General features: G+C 49.1%; 1 protein-coding gene across 1 annotated transcript in view; it reads right to left on the bottom strand.

Moving 5' to 3' along the window:
• CDH20 (cadherin 20) overlaps positions 1-16,680 on the bottom strand; it is a 51,593-nt gene extending 34,913 nt beyond the window's left edge. Inside the window, exons 1-4 of the mRNA XM_061130726.1 lie at positions 16,435-16,680; positions 6,714-7,008; positions 5,824-5,943; positions 2,852-3,019 (exon numbers count right to left, since the gene is read on the bottom strand). Of these exons, the coding sequence (XP_060986709.1) occupies positions 2,852-3,019; positions 5,824-5,943; positions 6,714-7,008; positions 16,435-16,680 (829 nt within the window). The remainder of the gene's footprint in view (positions 1-2,851; positions 3,020-5,823; positions 5,944-6,713; positions 7,009-16,434) is intronic.
• Between the last annotated feature and the right edge of the window lie 1,048 nt (positions 16,681-17,728).

Here is a 17,728-nt window from a genome sequence, read left to right as displayed (position 1 = left end):
ACGCACACATTTTCCTGTGGCCGGGCCAGCACGCTGAGCACCCGTCTGTGACCAGCTGCCCACGTTCGGAGCTGACCAGCGCCTGCAGAATAGGCCCGGCCCCAGAGCCCGGCTCTGCCGGCTTCCGCGCTGTCCGTCCATCAGGGTGTCTGCACTGGGGCCTGCCCCCTGGCGGCTTCTTCAGGGACACATCTCAATGCTCTTCGTTCTCTTTTTGGGGAGAGAATACCCTCAGGAGTCTCACCTGTGTGGGAAGCTCAGAGCCTTTTCCACTTGATACCCTGAATCCACTCGTTCAGTTCATGTTCATCTCCGCGGAGTAGCGTTTTCGTTAACTTGCCTCCTCTGGGGCTCAGCTCTGTGATGCTCCTCACTCTTCTGTCGGTCAGTGTGGATGACTAAAGTCTTAATCAAACAACCACATTTTCGATACGTCCGCGGTGCCTCTGGTTCTCGTACGCATTGCAGGCTGTGGGGTGTGACCCTGGGAAGTCAGGGGGTGAGGGCATCATTCTCACAATGACCTGGGGGCTGACGGCACCCAGCCCGCGCTCAGCAGCCTCCCTTGCGCGGGAGGAGAAACGATGCCTGTTCTTTGCCGACGTGAGCCAGGAGATGGCTAATGTCTGCGCTAAACTGCAGGCGCTTGGATTTCATGATCTCTTTGCATTCTCTTCCAAAGTTGTTGATGGAGCAGACTTTGCTACTGCAGAACATGTTTGGGAAAAACAATTTTCTCCAGGAAAGTTAGGTGTTCTGTGTCAAAACAAACATCTTGTCCATACAATTTCTATACATAATGCATTATATTAGAAATAAATAGCCTGAGGTCTTGATACTCCATTATATTTGGTTAAATTAAAGGTAACTGAGCTTGTTCAGTATAAAATAGAAGGCGTGTCACTGTGTCAACAATCCCTAATCGGTTATGAAAATATTTGTGAAGGAAAGCAGGATTCAATATAACTTTCCTACAATAGGTCCAAATCTATATGAACTGTGTAATAACTTCGCTCTTCTTCTCATTCTGCCTTCTCAGAGATACTGTCCAGTGTCAGATTACAAAGCCAGGGGGGTAGCTCAGGGATGTTCAAGAATCTGTAGTCTAGTGACAGATCTGTGAGCCATTCATGAAATAGTAAAGATGGGTCAGCAGATGGGTCACTCAAGAAGCCAATCCATGTGGCCTTTCATAAACTGTTTCATGATGCTCTAGTCTTCTGAACTGCAGAACCCATCAGCTTAGTAATCTCCTTGTTCATATCACTTATAAAACACTCGTCTGGTATCTTGTCTTTTGGTTTCACAAAATCTCATGGGGACTTTATGGATACCAGTTGTATGCAAATATTTGAATTTTATTCCCGTATTTACACAGATAAAATAAATGGTTTGCCCACAGTGTAGGCTTTCAGCAGATGGTCTGGTCTGGCCCTGTTTTAGTTTAGCTGTTGTTGATCCTGATTTCCCTGGTTGAGTCTTTCACCCAGAATTGAGTCTGCCGCTCTCACTTCTCCAGTTGCTCCCTTTTAGAATCTGCTTCTCAAATTCACATCTTCATTCCCGGTCTCCATCCCACAGTCATAGCTCTATATCCCACCTTCCTTAATTCAGCCTGATTGTCCTGCTGTCACTTCATGTTCAAGGCAGAATTTGTCTTCCTCTTTGCTTGCCACTAGTTCCGCTAGGTATCCTCTGTTGCTCCCATTAGGACAATCTTTTTCCCTGTTGTCCAGACCTAGAACATCATTGTTATATTTGACTCCACCTCCCCTTAGCCAAGAAGTCAGAGGTAGAAATCCAAGTTTTCTTATTTGTCCCATTCCACTTCTTCCGCTGTTTCCTTACGTTCTTATCAGTTCAAATCTGGACCATTCTAAAAGCCTCCTACCTGCTTCTAGTGTCCATTCCTGCCAGGCAGTGCTCTGCATGGCTATCAAAGTAGCCTTTCTTTATGTCTCTCACTTGCTCAAAAACTTTGCAGTGACTTCCATTAGACATGGAACATTTGAATCAATAAAAGAGCAGGTATTCATTTTCGGGATCTTTGAACATAAAATTACATTTGCAGCTTTATTTCTAGGACTTTATATCCCATACTAGAATGTTGCTCAAAACAAAATTTTTTAAATTGAATGAACAGCTTCTCCCTTCAGGAATGTTTTCTTTTTTTCCTGTTTGACTCTGTTATATTCTTCAATACCTGGTTGAACTCTCATCCTTTTATTAAGTCTTTACTCATCTTGGTTTATTGTGAAGGCGTCATTCTGCACTGACCAGGTGGCATCCCACTTACATTTTGATGAATACCAGTGTATGTACTCCCAAGTGGGATTTCAGCCTCACAAGGGCAGGCACTTCGCTTCGAGACTCTTGTGCCTCTCGTGCCCAGGGCCCTGACTAAGCAGCGCTCAGTGCCTGCTGTGGGTCGAGGGGTCACTGTGCTCACCTCCAGCTCTGGCTGACTCTCCCTGCATGCATCCTCAAAAAATCGATTCTTGTTGGAGAGAGGTGAAAAAAAGCTTAGATATGACAGTGGTTTGTGGCTCTATAAAGTTCATCCCTACCCAACAAAATCCTCTTGCTTAATATTTAATTGTATGAGGGGAGCGGTCAGGGCATGGCACTCAAGGAAAAAAAGGGTCTAAAGGGCTCCGGAGGGAGGTGATAGTGACAAGTAGAGACACACTGGTTTAGTGCTCTGAGAAGCTGGATTTAGGAGGGAAATGGTGATGTGAGAACTGCATGATAAATGTCAGAGAGGAGCCCGGGAATAATTGAACTCAAAGAGGGACTCAGACCGGCCTCTCTCTCGCCCCCGTCACAACACTCTCGCCGGTTGGGTACTCACTCTGGGGGAAGCGGGGCGGGTTATCGTTGACATCTGAGAGGGTGATGTTGACAGTCGTGGTCCCCGCTAGTCCTCCGAGCTGCCCCCCCATGTCCTTGGCTTGGACGATCACCTCGTAGTTCTCTTTGGCTTCTCGGTCCATGTTCATGAGTGCGGTCCTGATGACCCCTGCAGGACAGAAACCATCTCTGTTTGTAGAAGCAGAACCACTGGTTCCATTTTAAAGACTGGATTCTAGTCTTCTCCCTGTGCCTTGTCAGAGATGCAAGGCACCTGTTTTATTACACTTGAGGTCAGAATGTCGTTTCAGCTCAGTCGTGTCCAACCTTCTGTGACCCCATGGTCTGTACCCCGCCAGTTTCCTGTGTCCATGGGATTCCCCAGGCAAGGATACTGGAGCGGGTTGCCATTTCCCTCTCCAAGGGATCTTCCCGACTAAGGAATCGAACCCACGCCTCCTGCATTGCAGGCATATTCTTTACCACGGAGCCATCAGGGAATCCCCAGCTTTTTAAAAAAATAAAATGCTGTGTGTAAACAAAGGGTGAACGAGTAAAGACTGTTTCAGCCGGAAGGGCTCAGTTCAGCTCAGTTCAGTCGCTCAGTCGTGTCTGACTCTTCGCGACCCCATGGACCACAGCACGCCAGGCCTCCTGTCCATCACCAACTCCCAGAGCCCACACAGACCCCTCTCCGTGGGGTCGGGCTTGGCGGGCTGGTTCCGGCGGCGCACTCCCGAGAAAGGCCAGGAGGTGGCAGCGGTGGCCCTCTAACAGACCTGGGACCTGATGGTCTGCAGCGACTCCAGGGCTGCTCTGTCTCACCAAACAAAACTGGGCTGCAAGTGGGAAACAAAGCCTCAAAGTCCGCAAGTCTGCGATTTTAGATCCTTCTCCTTTAGCTCTCTCTCCAGTCGCTAGAGCCCTCCTCGTGTGAGGGACTCTTGTCCTGGCAACTCATTCCCAGTCTGCTTCCTCCTGCCTCCCCAGTGCCTGGAAGCAGGGGTGGAATTCAGATTTGCTCCTCTTTTTGTTGTGTGTTCAATCTGTTTTGCTAGGTTCTGCCTACCTCTGTGCTTCACTGCATTCTGTGAGTTAAGACATACACGATGCTCTGAGATGTTTATTGTTAACATCCATACGAGATGAACTTGCCCAGACGGTGTGTAACGTCAGGGTGTGATAATGTGCTTCCGTTTAGAGAGAGGGCTCTAAGTCAGAACCCTGTGAAATGTGTTGTTTCGATCCTGCCAAGGATGTGTGGGCATGTGTGATCCTCCTTTTCACGCTTCCACTTAGAGAAGCTGACTTCTGTACTCTCTAGACAAGGATTGAAGGCGCGTTTACTGCGCGTTTACGGTGTGACCCCCGGCCCAGCAGACCTTCTGCACGCCGAGGGGAGAGACTGGAACCACAAACCTGTCTTCGCTTTACTCCTATCATGTATATGTCGCGTCACAGTAGCAGCAGTCTAAAGTGAAACATGCAGTGTTTTCTTTTTATAAATGCCCCATGGGCATGGCAGTAACTGTCTTCTCATGTATTTTTGACCTTAACACTATAGCTGCCCCCCTGGGAGCTGTCAAAATAATGTAAGTTTCCTCTTAATGATGTAAAGGACATATTACCCTCTTCCTGTCTGTATTTTTCCTCCCTGTGGGCACCCCCCTCATGGTCCCTCCCTCCATTTGTAGAATGGTTAAAATTGCTATTTTATAGAAATCCCTAACTGGAACATTTTTTTATTTCCTCCTGCTAATTTATACTCTTTTACTTTCTACTTTTATGACATAATTTTCTGAATGCTTGGTTCCCCTGAGGACTTCTGGAAAAAATTATATCAGGTTGCTAATAGAATGTGTTTTTTCTATTTCATGTAAAGAGATGACTTTGAGTGTTTGGCATTGACTTTGTTTCTGTGGCTGTAAGTTTCTTTACTCAGGTTTTTTGTTAATTACTCTTAGGTCCATATGTTAATTTTCCCACATGTAAGATGAATAATGCTTCCATATATTTCACAAGTTTACAAGACTACTGGGACACTCAAATATGCTGAGATCTATGAATGTATTTTAAAAGGGAGAAAGTCTGGCACAAGTGCAAGATGACAGTATGGAATAATATATTATTAATATATTAATAACAATCATATCTGAGTTCCTCTGCCCAATTCAAAATGGCTAAAGGGAATTCTTCATAGACAAACTATACATTCTGTTGTCAAAGTTCTTGAGTAAAACTGAAAACAAAACAGAACATCCAAAGCAAACTGACTTGTTGGCTGTTGACTTGTCCTTTTCTGGGCGGGGCCCTCGCCCGCCCAGTCCTCTGCGTGGTCCTCCTGCTGGAGCGTCCCACTGAGCCTCCCTTCTCGGGGCCCACATCAATGCTCTGTGCTCCACTCATTCTGCCTTTGCTCTCTGCTTAGGACGGGGTGGACTGGCGGGAAGAAGGCTGGACTGCATGTCAGGGGACACATCTACAGCCAGGGGCACTGTGTGAGGTCTCCATTCACGATTCCCGTACCCACTGAGTGAGTGGCGGTGGACTGGATGACTTGCCTAAGGCGTTCTAGTTTCAAAATCAATTATGCTGGTTCTATAGTGAGCCCGGGTTAATATGCCAGTCTTCTTAGATCTTCCTGAAGTTATGAAAGACCTCACTCCTGGGGAATGAATGCAACCATAGGATTATTGTTATTATTTTTGGTTTTTGAAGGCTGGTGAGGAGGCCCTTCTGTGGAGGCAGTTCTGCGGGCCTCGAGAGCGGCCCAACGCACTGTCTGCACCACGCTGCCCTTACCCACCGCGCGGCGCTAGCTTGCTCTCTTCACCCCGCGCGTATAACCATCTTCCTAGCGAGTGCGCCGTCTGGAGAGTTCTTGAAAAGGAGAGTTGGGTCTGTCCTAAGTCGCAGTTACAAATTATGAGAGAACGAAACAAATACCTCTGACTCAACTGTCCCATCACATACCTGTTTTGGAGTCCACGGAGAAATACGGCTGGCCCTGCAGGACGCTGTATACCACGCGGGCACTGTTGCCGTAGGTCGGGTCATCAGCGTCGGTGGCTGTCACCTGGATCACAGAAGTCCCTGAGAGAGAGAGGTGGTGGACACCTGTTCAAGTTGAGTTGCTCAAGACTGGAGGCAAGCCTGAACGGCAGTGTTAAAGCATTTGCAGGTGTTGTGTCTGCTTCCTTGAGAGGGCCTGTTTCTAGGTCAGGCTTCTATAACTGCTTAGTACACAAGTACCTCTTTAGCGGGGATGGGAGTTATTGGTGTCTTAAATTCTTAATAACTTGTGAGGACAAACAGGCTTTGGACTCTTCATTCCTCTTTTGGTAATACCAAAATGCTTCTCCCTTATGAATCAAATATCTGCCTATCTATCTACCATCTATATTTTGTTTTGCTTTTTAAGAACCAGAACTGGGGATTTCCCTGGTAGTTCAGTGGCTAAGACTCCATGCTTCCAGTGCAGAGGACCCAGGTTCAGCCCCTGGTTGGGGAACTAGATCTCACATGCTGCATTTAAAGATCTCACGTGGTGCACTAAAGATTGAAGATCCCAGATCCCATGTGCCACAACTAAGAGCTGGTGCAGTCAGATAAATACGTAAATAAAAACAGATGAAGGAAGACCCAGAGCTGAGTAACAGGACTAGGCTTCGTATCACTACTGTCTGTACTGTGGCTGATCTCACGTCTGAGTAGCTCGGTGCAGTTGTGTGGACTGTTCTGCACTTTCTCTCCTCCATGTTGAGGCAGGAGGGCCTTCTAGGGGGGGACCGCTGTCTGTGAGGAATGGTGCATCCCCGCCTTACCCACTGGCGACATTTCCCGCATGGTGCGCCCCGCCTTACCCACTGGTGACATCTCTGGCACGGTGGCGACATAAGGCCCGTCCAGGAACTTGGGCTCGTTGTCATTGATATCTTGGATTTTGATGATGAACTCGGACTCTGGCTCCATTGGCCTGCCCGTGCGCCTGTCCAGGGCCTGAGCCCTGAGAGTGTACTGGGCCCTTTCCTCCCGGTCAAGCCTCTGAATGGCGTGGATGTCTCCAGTGGTGTCATCGATGGTAAACACAACGCCTGCGCCTTCTCCCGAGAGGATGTACTTGATGGAGCCATCTCCCCGGTCCATGTCTGAATGAAGCTGAGGGGAAAAGCACCGGCCTCTCAACAGGTGTCAAAAACAAACAGATTTTCAGGATGGTACAAGTGTATGGTACAGGATGGTACAAGTCTTCCTTTCAAACAGGAAGACTTTTTCTTGCCACTCAAATGTTTTAAATGTCTACAAAGAACTAATTGGCTTTGAACATGACTGTATCAAAGAGCAAATATAAGTTGATGAATAAGCAAAATTTCTCCACGTCACATTCAGTATCCTTAACTTAGTACTGTACCTGAGAAGTGCAGAAGATGGGAGTTCTGGAACGTATGGGACCCATATTGTATTGTATTGTATCCCCTACTGTATTGCCCCATGTACAATAGGAGCAAGTCTAGTAAGGAGGAATCCAGCTTTTCCATTTAATCTTTTTTAAAGGATAAGTGTAAACATTTAAAAATTTAAAAGTGTTGATATAAATTATTTTGGAATTTCAAAAACTTTAGGACACTCCACATTGTCTGAGAAGCTGCTGAAGCAGCTAATAAAAACCGTCTGTGGCCAGTGAACCAGAAATACTAGATGACTTCTGGGGGGCCCTTGAAATTCTCTAAATTCCATAGCTGCCCTCAGCAGGACTTTGCCTGCTTCTGTCTCAGGTAACAAAATGGAGTCTTACAGCTGGTTATTATCCTCTGTGTCAGGGTATCTATCATTTTGATGGGACCCGTTTCTGGCCTTGTAATTGACTCACTCAAATCTGTATGTAGAAGGTTGTGGTAGGCACATGCTTTTATCTGCCCATCCAACTATATTTCCTCCCAAATTACTCTGTGACGACTTTCAAAATGAGCCTAGGGGCACAGTGCTCATTTTAAGCCTAGAAATAAACTCTTGCAGCTCTAATTATAGACAGTGTATATAAGTGGCAAGCACCCTAGAGTTTTGTGCTATCTTATAACAGTCCTTCTCTAAGAGGACAACGAAAAATTAATTACACGTAGTCAGTCACCACTAACTCTTGTTGCTGGGCTTGCACAGTTCAGTGATAAAGTCAGTGAGATTCGGTTAATAAAATAGACCAGTTTAGGCCAGAGAGGCAAATATATCTGGCCTGAACACTATCTGTCTCAGTTATAAATTGAATGCCCTTGACAAACTACTTAATGTTTATAACTCTCAAGTTCCTCTTATTATAAATGTAGAGAGCAGTGTTAATTCTTACTTTGCAGGTTTGTTGGGATCATTAGAAATTAGTGTATGTGAAGCACCTAGCTTTCCCATAATAGGAAAGCTATAAATGGGGCCAATTATGATGATGATGTGCGTGCCAAGAGAAGGGTATTAACACGCCCAGCTCTTCCTACTCCCTTCGAACCTCCGGGAGTGCAACAGAGACGACAAAAGCAGCCTGCTGGCCTTTTCATTATGCACAGCCCAATGGTGAAGCTGGGAAAGCTGCCTGAAGCATTGCTGGTTCAGCGTTAGTCTGCGGGTTAAATGGTACGGACACCAAGGAAACACCTGAAAATGTATTAAGACTTTGAGCTGATCTCAAACTGACTCACGGCCAAATCACACAAGCAATGATTTTGCTGCCTAGAGGAATTCAGCTGTGTCTTATCCAGAGAAGGGCGATAAGAGAACAAAACTGGCTGAAAAAATAGCCGTGGATTTTTTTCTACTTAAAGAATTCTATTTAGAATATAAAGTCCTCACATTTCCTTACTCCTTATACAGTATTATTATTATTTTTCACATTCTAAATCTTCTATTTATTTGGTTTAAAACAAGCAAGGTGCCTAGCTCTTATTGTGTAGAATAGAAAGTCATTTTATTTGGACCTGGCCACAAAAAAAATGAAAATCCATTCCATCTGGAACTGTGTTCCCAGGCAGAGGGATGGAATTGGGAGGAGGAGGACAAAAAAAATCCTTATATATTTATGCATGTTTACATACATATGTATATGCATATGTAAATATAAATATGTGTAATTTTAAGGCATATAGCATAGGAATTTCACTTAGAGTGAAGTAGGGCGTGGCAGATTATCCAGGGGAGAAAGAAAGAATTGAAGCTGACGTTAGGGAAAATACCCAGGGTTGCTTGGAGGTGTTCTAGCTGTCATCTAAAAAGTTTTGTCCTGTGAACCCTAAGAAGGCGAAGCATCGTGTGATTATCACTGGCCAAGTTTAAGTGCTCTGCCTACGGAGAGTGCTTGGTAAGTAACAGGAGGCTAGAGATCTTTGCGGCTCAAGAGATGGTCCTGGCTCCTCGGGAGTCACTCGGCTGGCTGATGTCAATGGAGTCTGGGCTGAAACTGGATCTGTGATCTTTGGTTTTGTCTATACTGAGAGAAGAATTTGAGGAACTTTCTAGATTGTGAGTTCCTTGAAGTCAGGAACCATGTGGCTTTCATCTGAGTGTGAGTCTTTATGTGCAGCAAATGCTCGGTAAGGTTGTATGAACGGGAGGTATAGGGTGCAGCGTTAGAGTTTAAGCTTTTAGTGAAAGCATGTTGTCTTTGTCTTAGAGGAGTTGGCAAGCATCTCTCAGGTAGCTTCTCTGTGTAATTGTGCACAGGAAAGGCGGGGAGAGCATCACAGGGAAGCAGGGGCACCTCCCAGTAACAGGAAGAGTTGTTCAGTCGCTCTGTCCTGTCCGACTCTTCTCGACCCCACGGACTGTAGCCCGCCAGGCTCCTCTGTCCATAGGATTCTCCAGGCAAGAATACTGGAGTGGGTTGTCATTTCCTTCTCCAGGGGATTTTCCCGACATGGGGATTGAAGCCATGTCTCCAATGGCCGGCGGATTCTTTACCTCTGAGCCACCCAGGAAGCCCAAAGGGAAGAGTACCAGCTATGAAAAGAGCCTGGATCTACTTACATATAACTCATTTCTAGGGGATATACATTTGACCCTTGATCTACGTGGATGTGAACTTTGAGGATGCATATATATGTGGGTTTTTTGTTTTCAATTATAAATACTGCAAACAGACCTACGCATGCGTCTGTGGAGGAGAAGCACAGATTCAGAGAACCGTGAGTACAGAGGAACCGTGGATGTGGACAGAGGGCCAATTCTAGAGTTACGCCTGGATTTTCCCACCGTGTGGAGGGTTGGTCCCCTAACCCTCTAACCCCCACGTGGTTCATGGGTCAACTGAAATTGTATCAGTTCAGGATCTAGTCGGGGAACAAAACACATACCAGTCATTTTAGCGGAGAGAATTTAATATGAAGGATTGAAAAGGAAAAATGTTCCTTTCTAGAGGTGTCACTGGCGATGGTAACCAGTAACTCGAGGAAACAGCTTGTGCCCCTCTGGTTGGGCGAGCAGAGGACAGGAATTGGGGGTGCTTGGAATCTAGATGTTTGGAGGAGGCTGGGCTGGAGCCCTCTGAGAAGGGGGTGTTATCCCCTTGGGCTGGGCTCCAGGCGTTTAGAGGTGCCCTCCCCCCAGCGCCCACCCACGTGGAGCTGAGACTCAGACCTCTGAGAAGAGGGTGTTATCCCCTTAGGCTTGGCTCCAGGCATTTAGAAGTGCCCCCCACCGCCCAGTGCCCATCCACCCCCCGCCCTGCCTCCCCGCGCCCCCCCCGCCCCCTCACCCCCCCTCCCCCCGCCCCATAGAGCTGAGACTCAGACCTCTGAGAAGGGGGCGCCCTCCAGTGGATGTGTGAGGCTGGGGTATGGAAATGCTTCCAGAAACCAGAATCAGCTCCCACAGATAAAAGGAGCAAGTCCCTCTTCTCCTGCCTTTGGTTCTCCCCCTAGAACATTCCACTATCAGAACCCGGGAGCTGCTTGGAAACGGAAAAGCTGTGATGTGCAGAGTCCCAGCCCCGTGGAGTATGGGAAGGTGAATACGGAGCTGAGACACTAGCCTAGTAGCCAGCACAGTGATGTGAACTGAACATGAGGTTCTCCAGTCATAGAACGCACATTTGGTTGCAAAAATTGCAAAGAAGAGATATTAACAGCTTTTCTGTCAGTCACTCAGCAAGTTGGTACTGCAATAAAGATGTGCTTTATATGTATCCATGTTTAATTCAGCTCACACTGACAGCACCAGCTCTTCGGAGGAAGGTGCGGAGCTTTGGCAATGGAGTTGGTAGCACACAGTTACCCCCATCCTGGAAAAACAGCTTTGCTGTCCTAGACAGAATAAGACAGCTGGATACCCTGCTTAGCCTCACCTTGCTTTCGTCTATAAGATCTTGAGCCAGAGGAGTAGTGAGTGACGGGAAGTACATGAAGCTCAACACGGGGGGCGATGGTGCTCCTTCTTGCTGTCTTTCACGGTGCCTCGTGTGGTTCCAGGAAGGCAGTGAGTGCTCACAATTTGTGGTTAGACAGCTTCTGCGCACTTGTTAACCTCAGCACGACTCAGGACCCCGGATTCGTGCATAAGCACAAGCTCCCTGCATCCACCTCTTTGCATATGTCAACATAATCCCGGTTTGACTTGACACTGCCTTGTCCCTGGGAAGCCCAGTGTGGATTTTGTAAGGCCATACCAATTACAGCTGATAATTGTTGCCATACTCCTTTCTGAAAAAAGCAAATACTCAGGCAGGCTCTCTAAACAGACATCTTCCAGAGCTCATGGTGACGAGCTGAAATGATCCCTGGGAAAGAGGGATGGGTTCTCTTTCAGAAGAAAGTGAGGGGGACCAGTGCCTGGGTGAGTGAGTACACAACTCTTCCTGTGCAGGTAACAGACCCAATCCAGGGCGCAGACTTGCATTGAGAGCTGGTTGGTCAGGATGACTGTGGAGGCGCGGGGATGGCCTGTGTCCCGTGGTGGGTGAATTAGGACGGGGTGAGCCCCAATCACGGGCTTCCCAGGGGCGCTAGTGGTAAAGAATCTGCCTGCCAATGCAGCTAGATGGAAGAGACATGCGTTTGATCCCCAGGTTGGGAAGATCCCCTGGAGGAGGGAGGGCATGGCTACCCACTCCGGTATTCTCGCCTGGAGAATCCCATGGCGAGGGGAGGCTGGAGGGCTCCGGCCCACGGGGTCGCACTGATCCTGAGCCCTGGAGCGTGCTGCTGGACTGAGTGCTCCCACCTCCAGGGAACAGGCGTGGTTACATCTCTGGTCTCACTGACACCACGGACTCTTCTGTGTGTGTCTCAGGGTGGGGTCTAACGTCATGGCCATATACAGGCCAAAGAAAAAGAAAGCCCATGGCTTCAGTGTCAGATTTCCTATTAACCTTCTGTGTAACTTTGGGCAAGGAACACAACCTCTGTGAACCTTCACTTATTTAAATTATCCAGGAGAGGTGCCTTACACTCACTTCATGGCACTGCTGTGATGCCTGAATGACCTGCCTGCCGCGCGCGGGGCTGACGCTCAGCACCGCGGTGCCCCGGGACAGCGTCGGCTCCCCTCGACTGTCTGCATCTCCGCGTCTGCAGTTCTCTGCCAGGTGCTAGTGTCAGGGAAATGTAGGCCAGGCCAGGCATGAGGTCTCAGTGTGTACCCTTGGGAGGAGCAGGGAGGGCTCGAAGTTGTACAAACACACAAAGCCATTACTGAATACAAAAGTGTTTTCCCAAACTTGTTTTAGCAGGAGCTATGTGTGTCTAGTTGAGAGAAATGTTTTACAAATACAAGTTGCTAGAAATCTTTGGAACTCTGAATGAATGGAAGATGTAGTCATGATGGAAAATGCTTTTAAGCTGGGACCCTGAGAAACATGACCATGACCGAATGGAGAGGAGGGGACGGAGCGTCCCGGGCGAGAGCAGCACGCACTCTCAGGGTGTGTTGTGTCGGGGATGGAAAGGAGACCCAGCCTGACAGACAGCAGGGTGAGGCTGCAGCTATCCCAGTGGGGCTCATCTTCCGGCAGTCCTTGCCCTGTGTGCCAAGAGCTCTGTTGAGCACTGTGGAGCGACAGTGCTTCCTTAATCAGACAAGCGACGTGATGGGAAGGGCGCTTCAAGGAGATAAACAGCCCGAGTCCCGGGGGAAGGACGGGGACATCCTCCCTTACGGCGCCCACTCAGTTAATCTAATCATGAAGACCCGGAGGACCACAGTGAGCACAGAGCTGGAGAGGATGAGTGACTCAGAGAAAGAGGCAAAGAGATACTGACAGGATGTGGGTGAATGAGGGAAGAAGAGAAGGAGAGGGAGAAGTCAAAGAAAATCCACAGGCTTTGAGGCTCAGAGATTTGCAGGCACATTAGGTACGTGTCACCGAGCTGCTTAATTCCCTTAATGAACTTGCTATCCTATTGCTGCTGCTACTATTACTACTCCTCATCCTCCTCCTACTACAGGGTAATGATCATTAAGATCTTACTCTGGACCGGGCACTCTTCTGAAGCACTTTACCTGTGCTAGCTTACTTAACCCTTATTACTCTACGAGGTACTCGTGTCTGTGTGACAGGTACCGTGTTAGGTTTTGTGGAGAAAATGGAGGCGATGTCCTTGTCCTCACAGAGCTTGTAGTCTGGTCTCAGTCCTCCCAGGTGGCTCAGTGGTAAAGAATCTGCCTGTCAGTGCAGAGGACACAAGAGACGCAGGTTCGATCCCTGGGTCAGGAAGATCCCCTGGAGGAGCGCATGGCAACCCACTCCGGTATGCCTGTCTGAAAAATCCCGTGGACAGAGGAGTCTGGCGGGCTACAGGCTATGGGTCCGCAAAGAATCGGAGACGACTGACTGCACACACACACACAGGACTCCAGACAATACACATGTAGACAAATGAGTAACTTAGATGTTGTAGGGTGATCAGAACGCTGAAAACCTGGTGGTACTGAGAGTCCAACAGGGGTGCGCCTTGGAGGACGGCCAAGGCAAAGCCAGGTGTGAACGGAGCCCTCGAGGACGAAGAGGAGCCGACCCCGAGGGGAGCCACGACGCGGGGAGGAAGGCAGGGCCGGCCAGTCTGGTAGCTACCGGAGACCGCGTCCCCAGGTCCCCGAGGAGAGAGGGCAGTGGTCAGAGCCCCGGCTGAGATGGTGGGACGGGCAGCGTGCCCGTGGTGGGGGGCCGGCGGGCAGCGTGCCCATTGTGGGGGCCGGCGGGGAGCGTGTCCGTGGCGGGGGCCGGCGGGGAGCGTGTCCGTGGTGGGGGGCCGGCGGGCAGCGTGCCCATTGTGGGGGCCGGCGGGGAGCGTGTCCGTGGCGGGGGCCGGCGGGGAGCGTGCCCGTGGCGGGGGCTGGCAGGGAGGGTGTCCGTGGCGGGGGCCGGTGGGGAGCCTGCCCGTGGTGGGGGGCCGGCGGGGAGCGTGTCCGTGGCGGGGGCCGGCGGGGAGCGTGTCCGTGGCGGGGGCCGGCGGGGAGCGTGTCCGTGGTGGGGTGGGGGCCGGCGGGGAGGCGGCGGGAGGAGCGGCCTCGTGAGAGGAGGGCGGGTCTGCGTGGCTCAGAGCGCAGCGGGGAGGCCCTGACGCCGTCCCCAGCGTGACGCGGCTGTGTCGGTTGTGTCCGTCTCTGCGGTCGCGTGGACTGTGCCCCTCGGGCTCCTCTGTCCGTGGGGTTCTCCAGGCCAGAACCCTGGAGTGGGTTGCCATGCCCTCCTCCAGGCGCTCTTCCCGACCCGGGGATCGAACCTGGGTCTCCTGCATCGCAGGCAGAGTCTTACTCTCTGACTCACATTTCAAAAGATGGTGTGTGGAGAATGGCCCGGAAGGAAGTGCGGGCAGAAGGAAGGCGGCTGTTGGGAGGCCCGGTGTTTGCGCAGCTGAGAGGACGGTGGGCGCGGGGGTGGGAGGGCGGAGGGTTTACCTGGCTCCGGACTAAGGGCATCTGCAGGCGCAGAGGCCGAGGGAACGCACCGCCTGAGCAGCAGGGCCCAGGCTTAGGAACCGGATGGTGGCAAGGGCGCCCCTGGGACGACCGAGGGCAGACTCGGTTCCGGAGGGAGATCGGGGGGCGCTTCAGCGGATGGAGGCCGAGGAGTCCTAAGTGCGGAGCGCGAGGGTTTTCAGTCCGAAGCTCGGACGAGCGGTCTGAGCCAGAGACGGAGGCTTTGAATTCCTTGGTTTAGGGGTTTAAGGCCACAGGGATGAGTTTAAAACCACCCCGCGGGGGTGAGTGTGACAGGGAAGAGGCCCCGGGCAGAGCTGACAGGACCCCGCAGGCCGGGCCAGCTGGACAGGGAGGACCGGCGAGGGGCTGAGAGGGCAGGAGGAAGAACCGGGCTGTGAACGCCGCGAAGCTGAGGCAAGAACCCGAGTCAGGAAGGAGGGGCTGGGCAGCGGCGTCCAAGGCCCCCGTGGGGCGGCCCCGTAAACTGAACCGCCAGCTCTGGGGGTGGCGAGGTGCCGAGGAGCCCCGAAAACACGGCGTCCGCGCGGAGGGAGGGCGGAGGGCAGCTGCCTGGGCTCAGTGGTGGCTTAGCCACTAAGGTGTGTCCGGCTCTTCGTGACCCGGTGGACTGTAGCCCACCAGGCTCCTCTGTCCGTGGATTCTCCAGGCAAGAAGACTGGAGTGGCCTGCCATGCCCTTCTCCAGGGGATCTTCCCGACCCAGGGATCGAACCCAGGAAGATTCTTTACCGACTGAGCTACCAGGGAAGCCCCGCCTGGTTGAGAAGTGGGTGGAAGTTGAGGAAAGAGCTTATGTAGACAACTCTTGAGAAGTTGTAATTCTCTTATTATCCTTCAACATTTGGGGAAACAGAGGTTAACAGGACTTATTGACCTGCCCAGAGTCACTCTGGAAGCAATTGGCAGAGCTGGGTTTTGCACCCACATGTGTTTGACTCTGCAACCTGCACTCTTAGCCTGTGTACTAAGCAAGTGTTTAAGTTATTTGAATGAATTATTCATTTTCTAATTAGTTCCTTGCTTCCCGTGTTCTCTCACTTAGTTGCTTTTGCAAAATGGCCTCTGATTAACATGCAAATAAAGTAAACACAGGAGAAAGCCCCGATTAAAAATGAAACGATGCTAGACGAATCAAGGCATTTCGAGTGTAAAGTTTACAAATATATTCATTGATCGTCTCCAGCTATCCTAAAGCACAAGCTAGGATCTTCTGAAATGAAGAATGTTTTATTCTTTTTTTTTTTTTTTTCCATTAAGTTTTGGCCTCAGGCAATACCTGTGGAAATGTTTTGGGGAAAAAAAAAAACAACCCTAAGCTCCTCCCTTTGCATTTCTCAGTTTACTTCTTCCTTATCCTGTTATTCCTGAGGCTGCTGCTGCCTGTGTGAGGACTTGAACAGTTCTTGCAGGACCCAAGGCTTTTCCTCCAAAAACCCAATTCCTAGCCTTTCACACTCAGAACAGAGGCAAGGACAAGGAGAGAAGTCTTTCCTTTCTGACCAGTATCTGACAAAGCAAAAGCTAGATCTCAACTAGCTGTCAATTAACATACCTCTAGTTTAAAATTGTTCTCAGGCCTCAGACTATGCAAACTTTCATAGTTCATATTCCTATTCAGTTTCAATATCCGGTACTCAGATAATTTATCGTTCTCTTTGGCAGTTCTTACCTTGCCGACATACAAAGGGTCAGTTCCAGTGTATTCTTCCAGAACAAAAAACTGGTTCCAAACCCAGCTCCTCTTTGTCCGTGGGTGTGACTGTGGCTTGTCTGACAGGAACACTTGTAGTTTGCCTGGTGGTGTTGGTGTGCCCGAGAGAACAGGGGTGGTAAGGTCCATCAGTCCCCAGAAGTACAAGGACATGCCAAGTCCAAGCCAGCTCTTTGCATTGCTCATTCTACCAGAAGTCCGCATGGGATGGCCAGGTTTTCAGAAAGTAAAGTCCAGGATGACAAAAGCCACTGCTCTTCAGTATTTTCCAGATGAAAAAATAATGCAGTTTATTGAACACTTATGCTTCCCCAGTGAGGTCCTGATTCAAGTCAGTCTGCTTGAAGTCGACTTCCTGTCAAGTGAAGGAAAACACAGTTTGATGATGTCAAATTCTTTGCTGTGGGCTTATAGCAAGTTTTCAAGAAATGTCAGTAAATATTTGGCTTTTCTAGTCAACAAATGAAGGAGTCATAACATGTTACTGCTTTAGAAGTGTTTAAGTAGTAAATAATATTTTGATAAAAAGAAGACAACTTATCTTGATATAATCAATCCCAAACCTTCAAAAATGGATTTCAGCAGAAATAAAACTAGTGAATAAATTTCTTCACATTGGTAACTAGAGGGGTATGCTGTATTATATTGATTGGCTCTTTGAAATATTTATGATAAGACAACCTCCTACATTCTTAAAAATAGCATTCATTTCCAAAATTGACAACTAATAGTTAATATTTTCATTAGCCCCACTGCTTTTCTTGGTTCCTTAGAAAACCGAATCTAACTATCTTTTTTGCCACCCACAATTATATTTTGCCTGCTCCACGTTATTGATAATATCAGGAGTCAGACTTCATTTATGAGCAGCCATGGATCACTTCTGACTTTAATCCTTCTCTGAGCTCATGGTGGAATTTGAGTGTCACACACTACGGCTTCAGCTCTGAAGCACCGACAGGGGCAGCTAATGTAACCTTTCTAGGATCTGAAAAGTCAGTTAATCACTATATCATTCACAGTAGACTTTAAAGTGCTATTAGTCACATGCTTCCCTGGGCACAGGAGAGAGTTCTAGCCAACATTATTTTACCCCTGAGCTGAAAGACTCATTTAGGCAAAGGGATGTTGACTTCTACCTCGGGGACACCTTTTCATCAGTCAAACTTCTTTTGTTGCTATGAGGTCAGATTGGCTGGTGACCTCACTCCTGAGCTATGACCTCATCAACCTTTTCTTCCTTTACTTGGGC

The sequence above is a fragment of the Dama dama genome, chromosome 27, assembly GCF_033118175.1.
Source record: "Dama dama isolate Ldn47 chromosome 27, ASM3311817v1, whole genome shotgun sequence".
NCBI lineage: Eukaryota > Metazoa > Chordata > Mammalia > Artiodactyla > Cervidae > Dama > Dama dama.
This window is presented reverse-complemented; position numbering and strand designations above follow the sequence as displayed.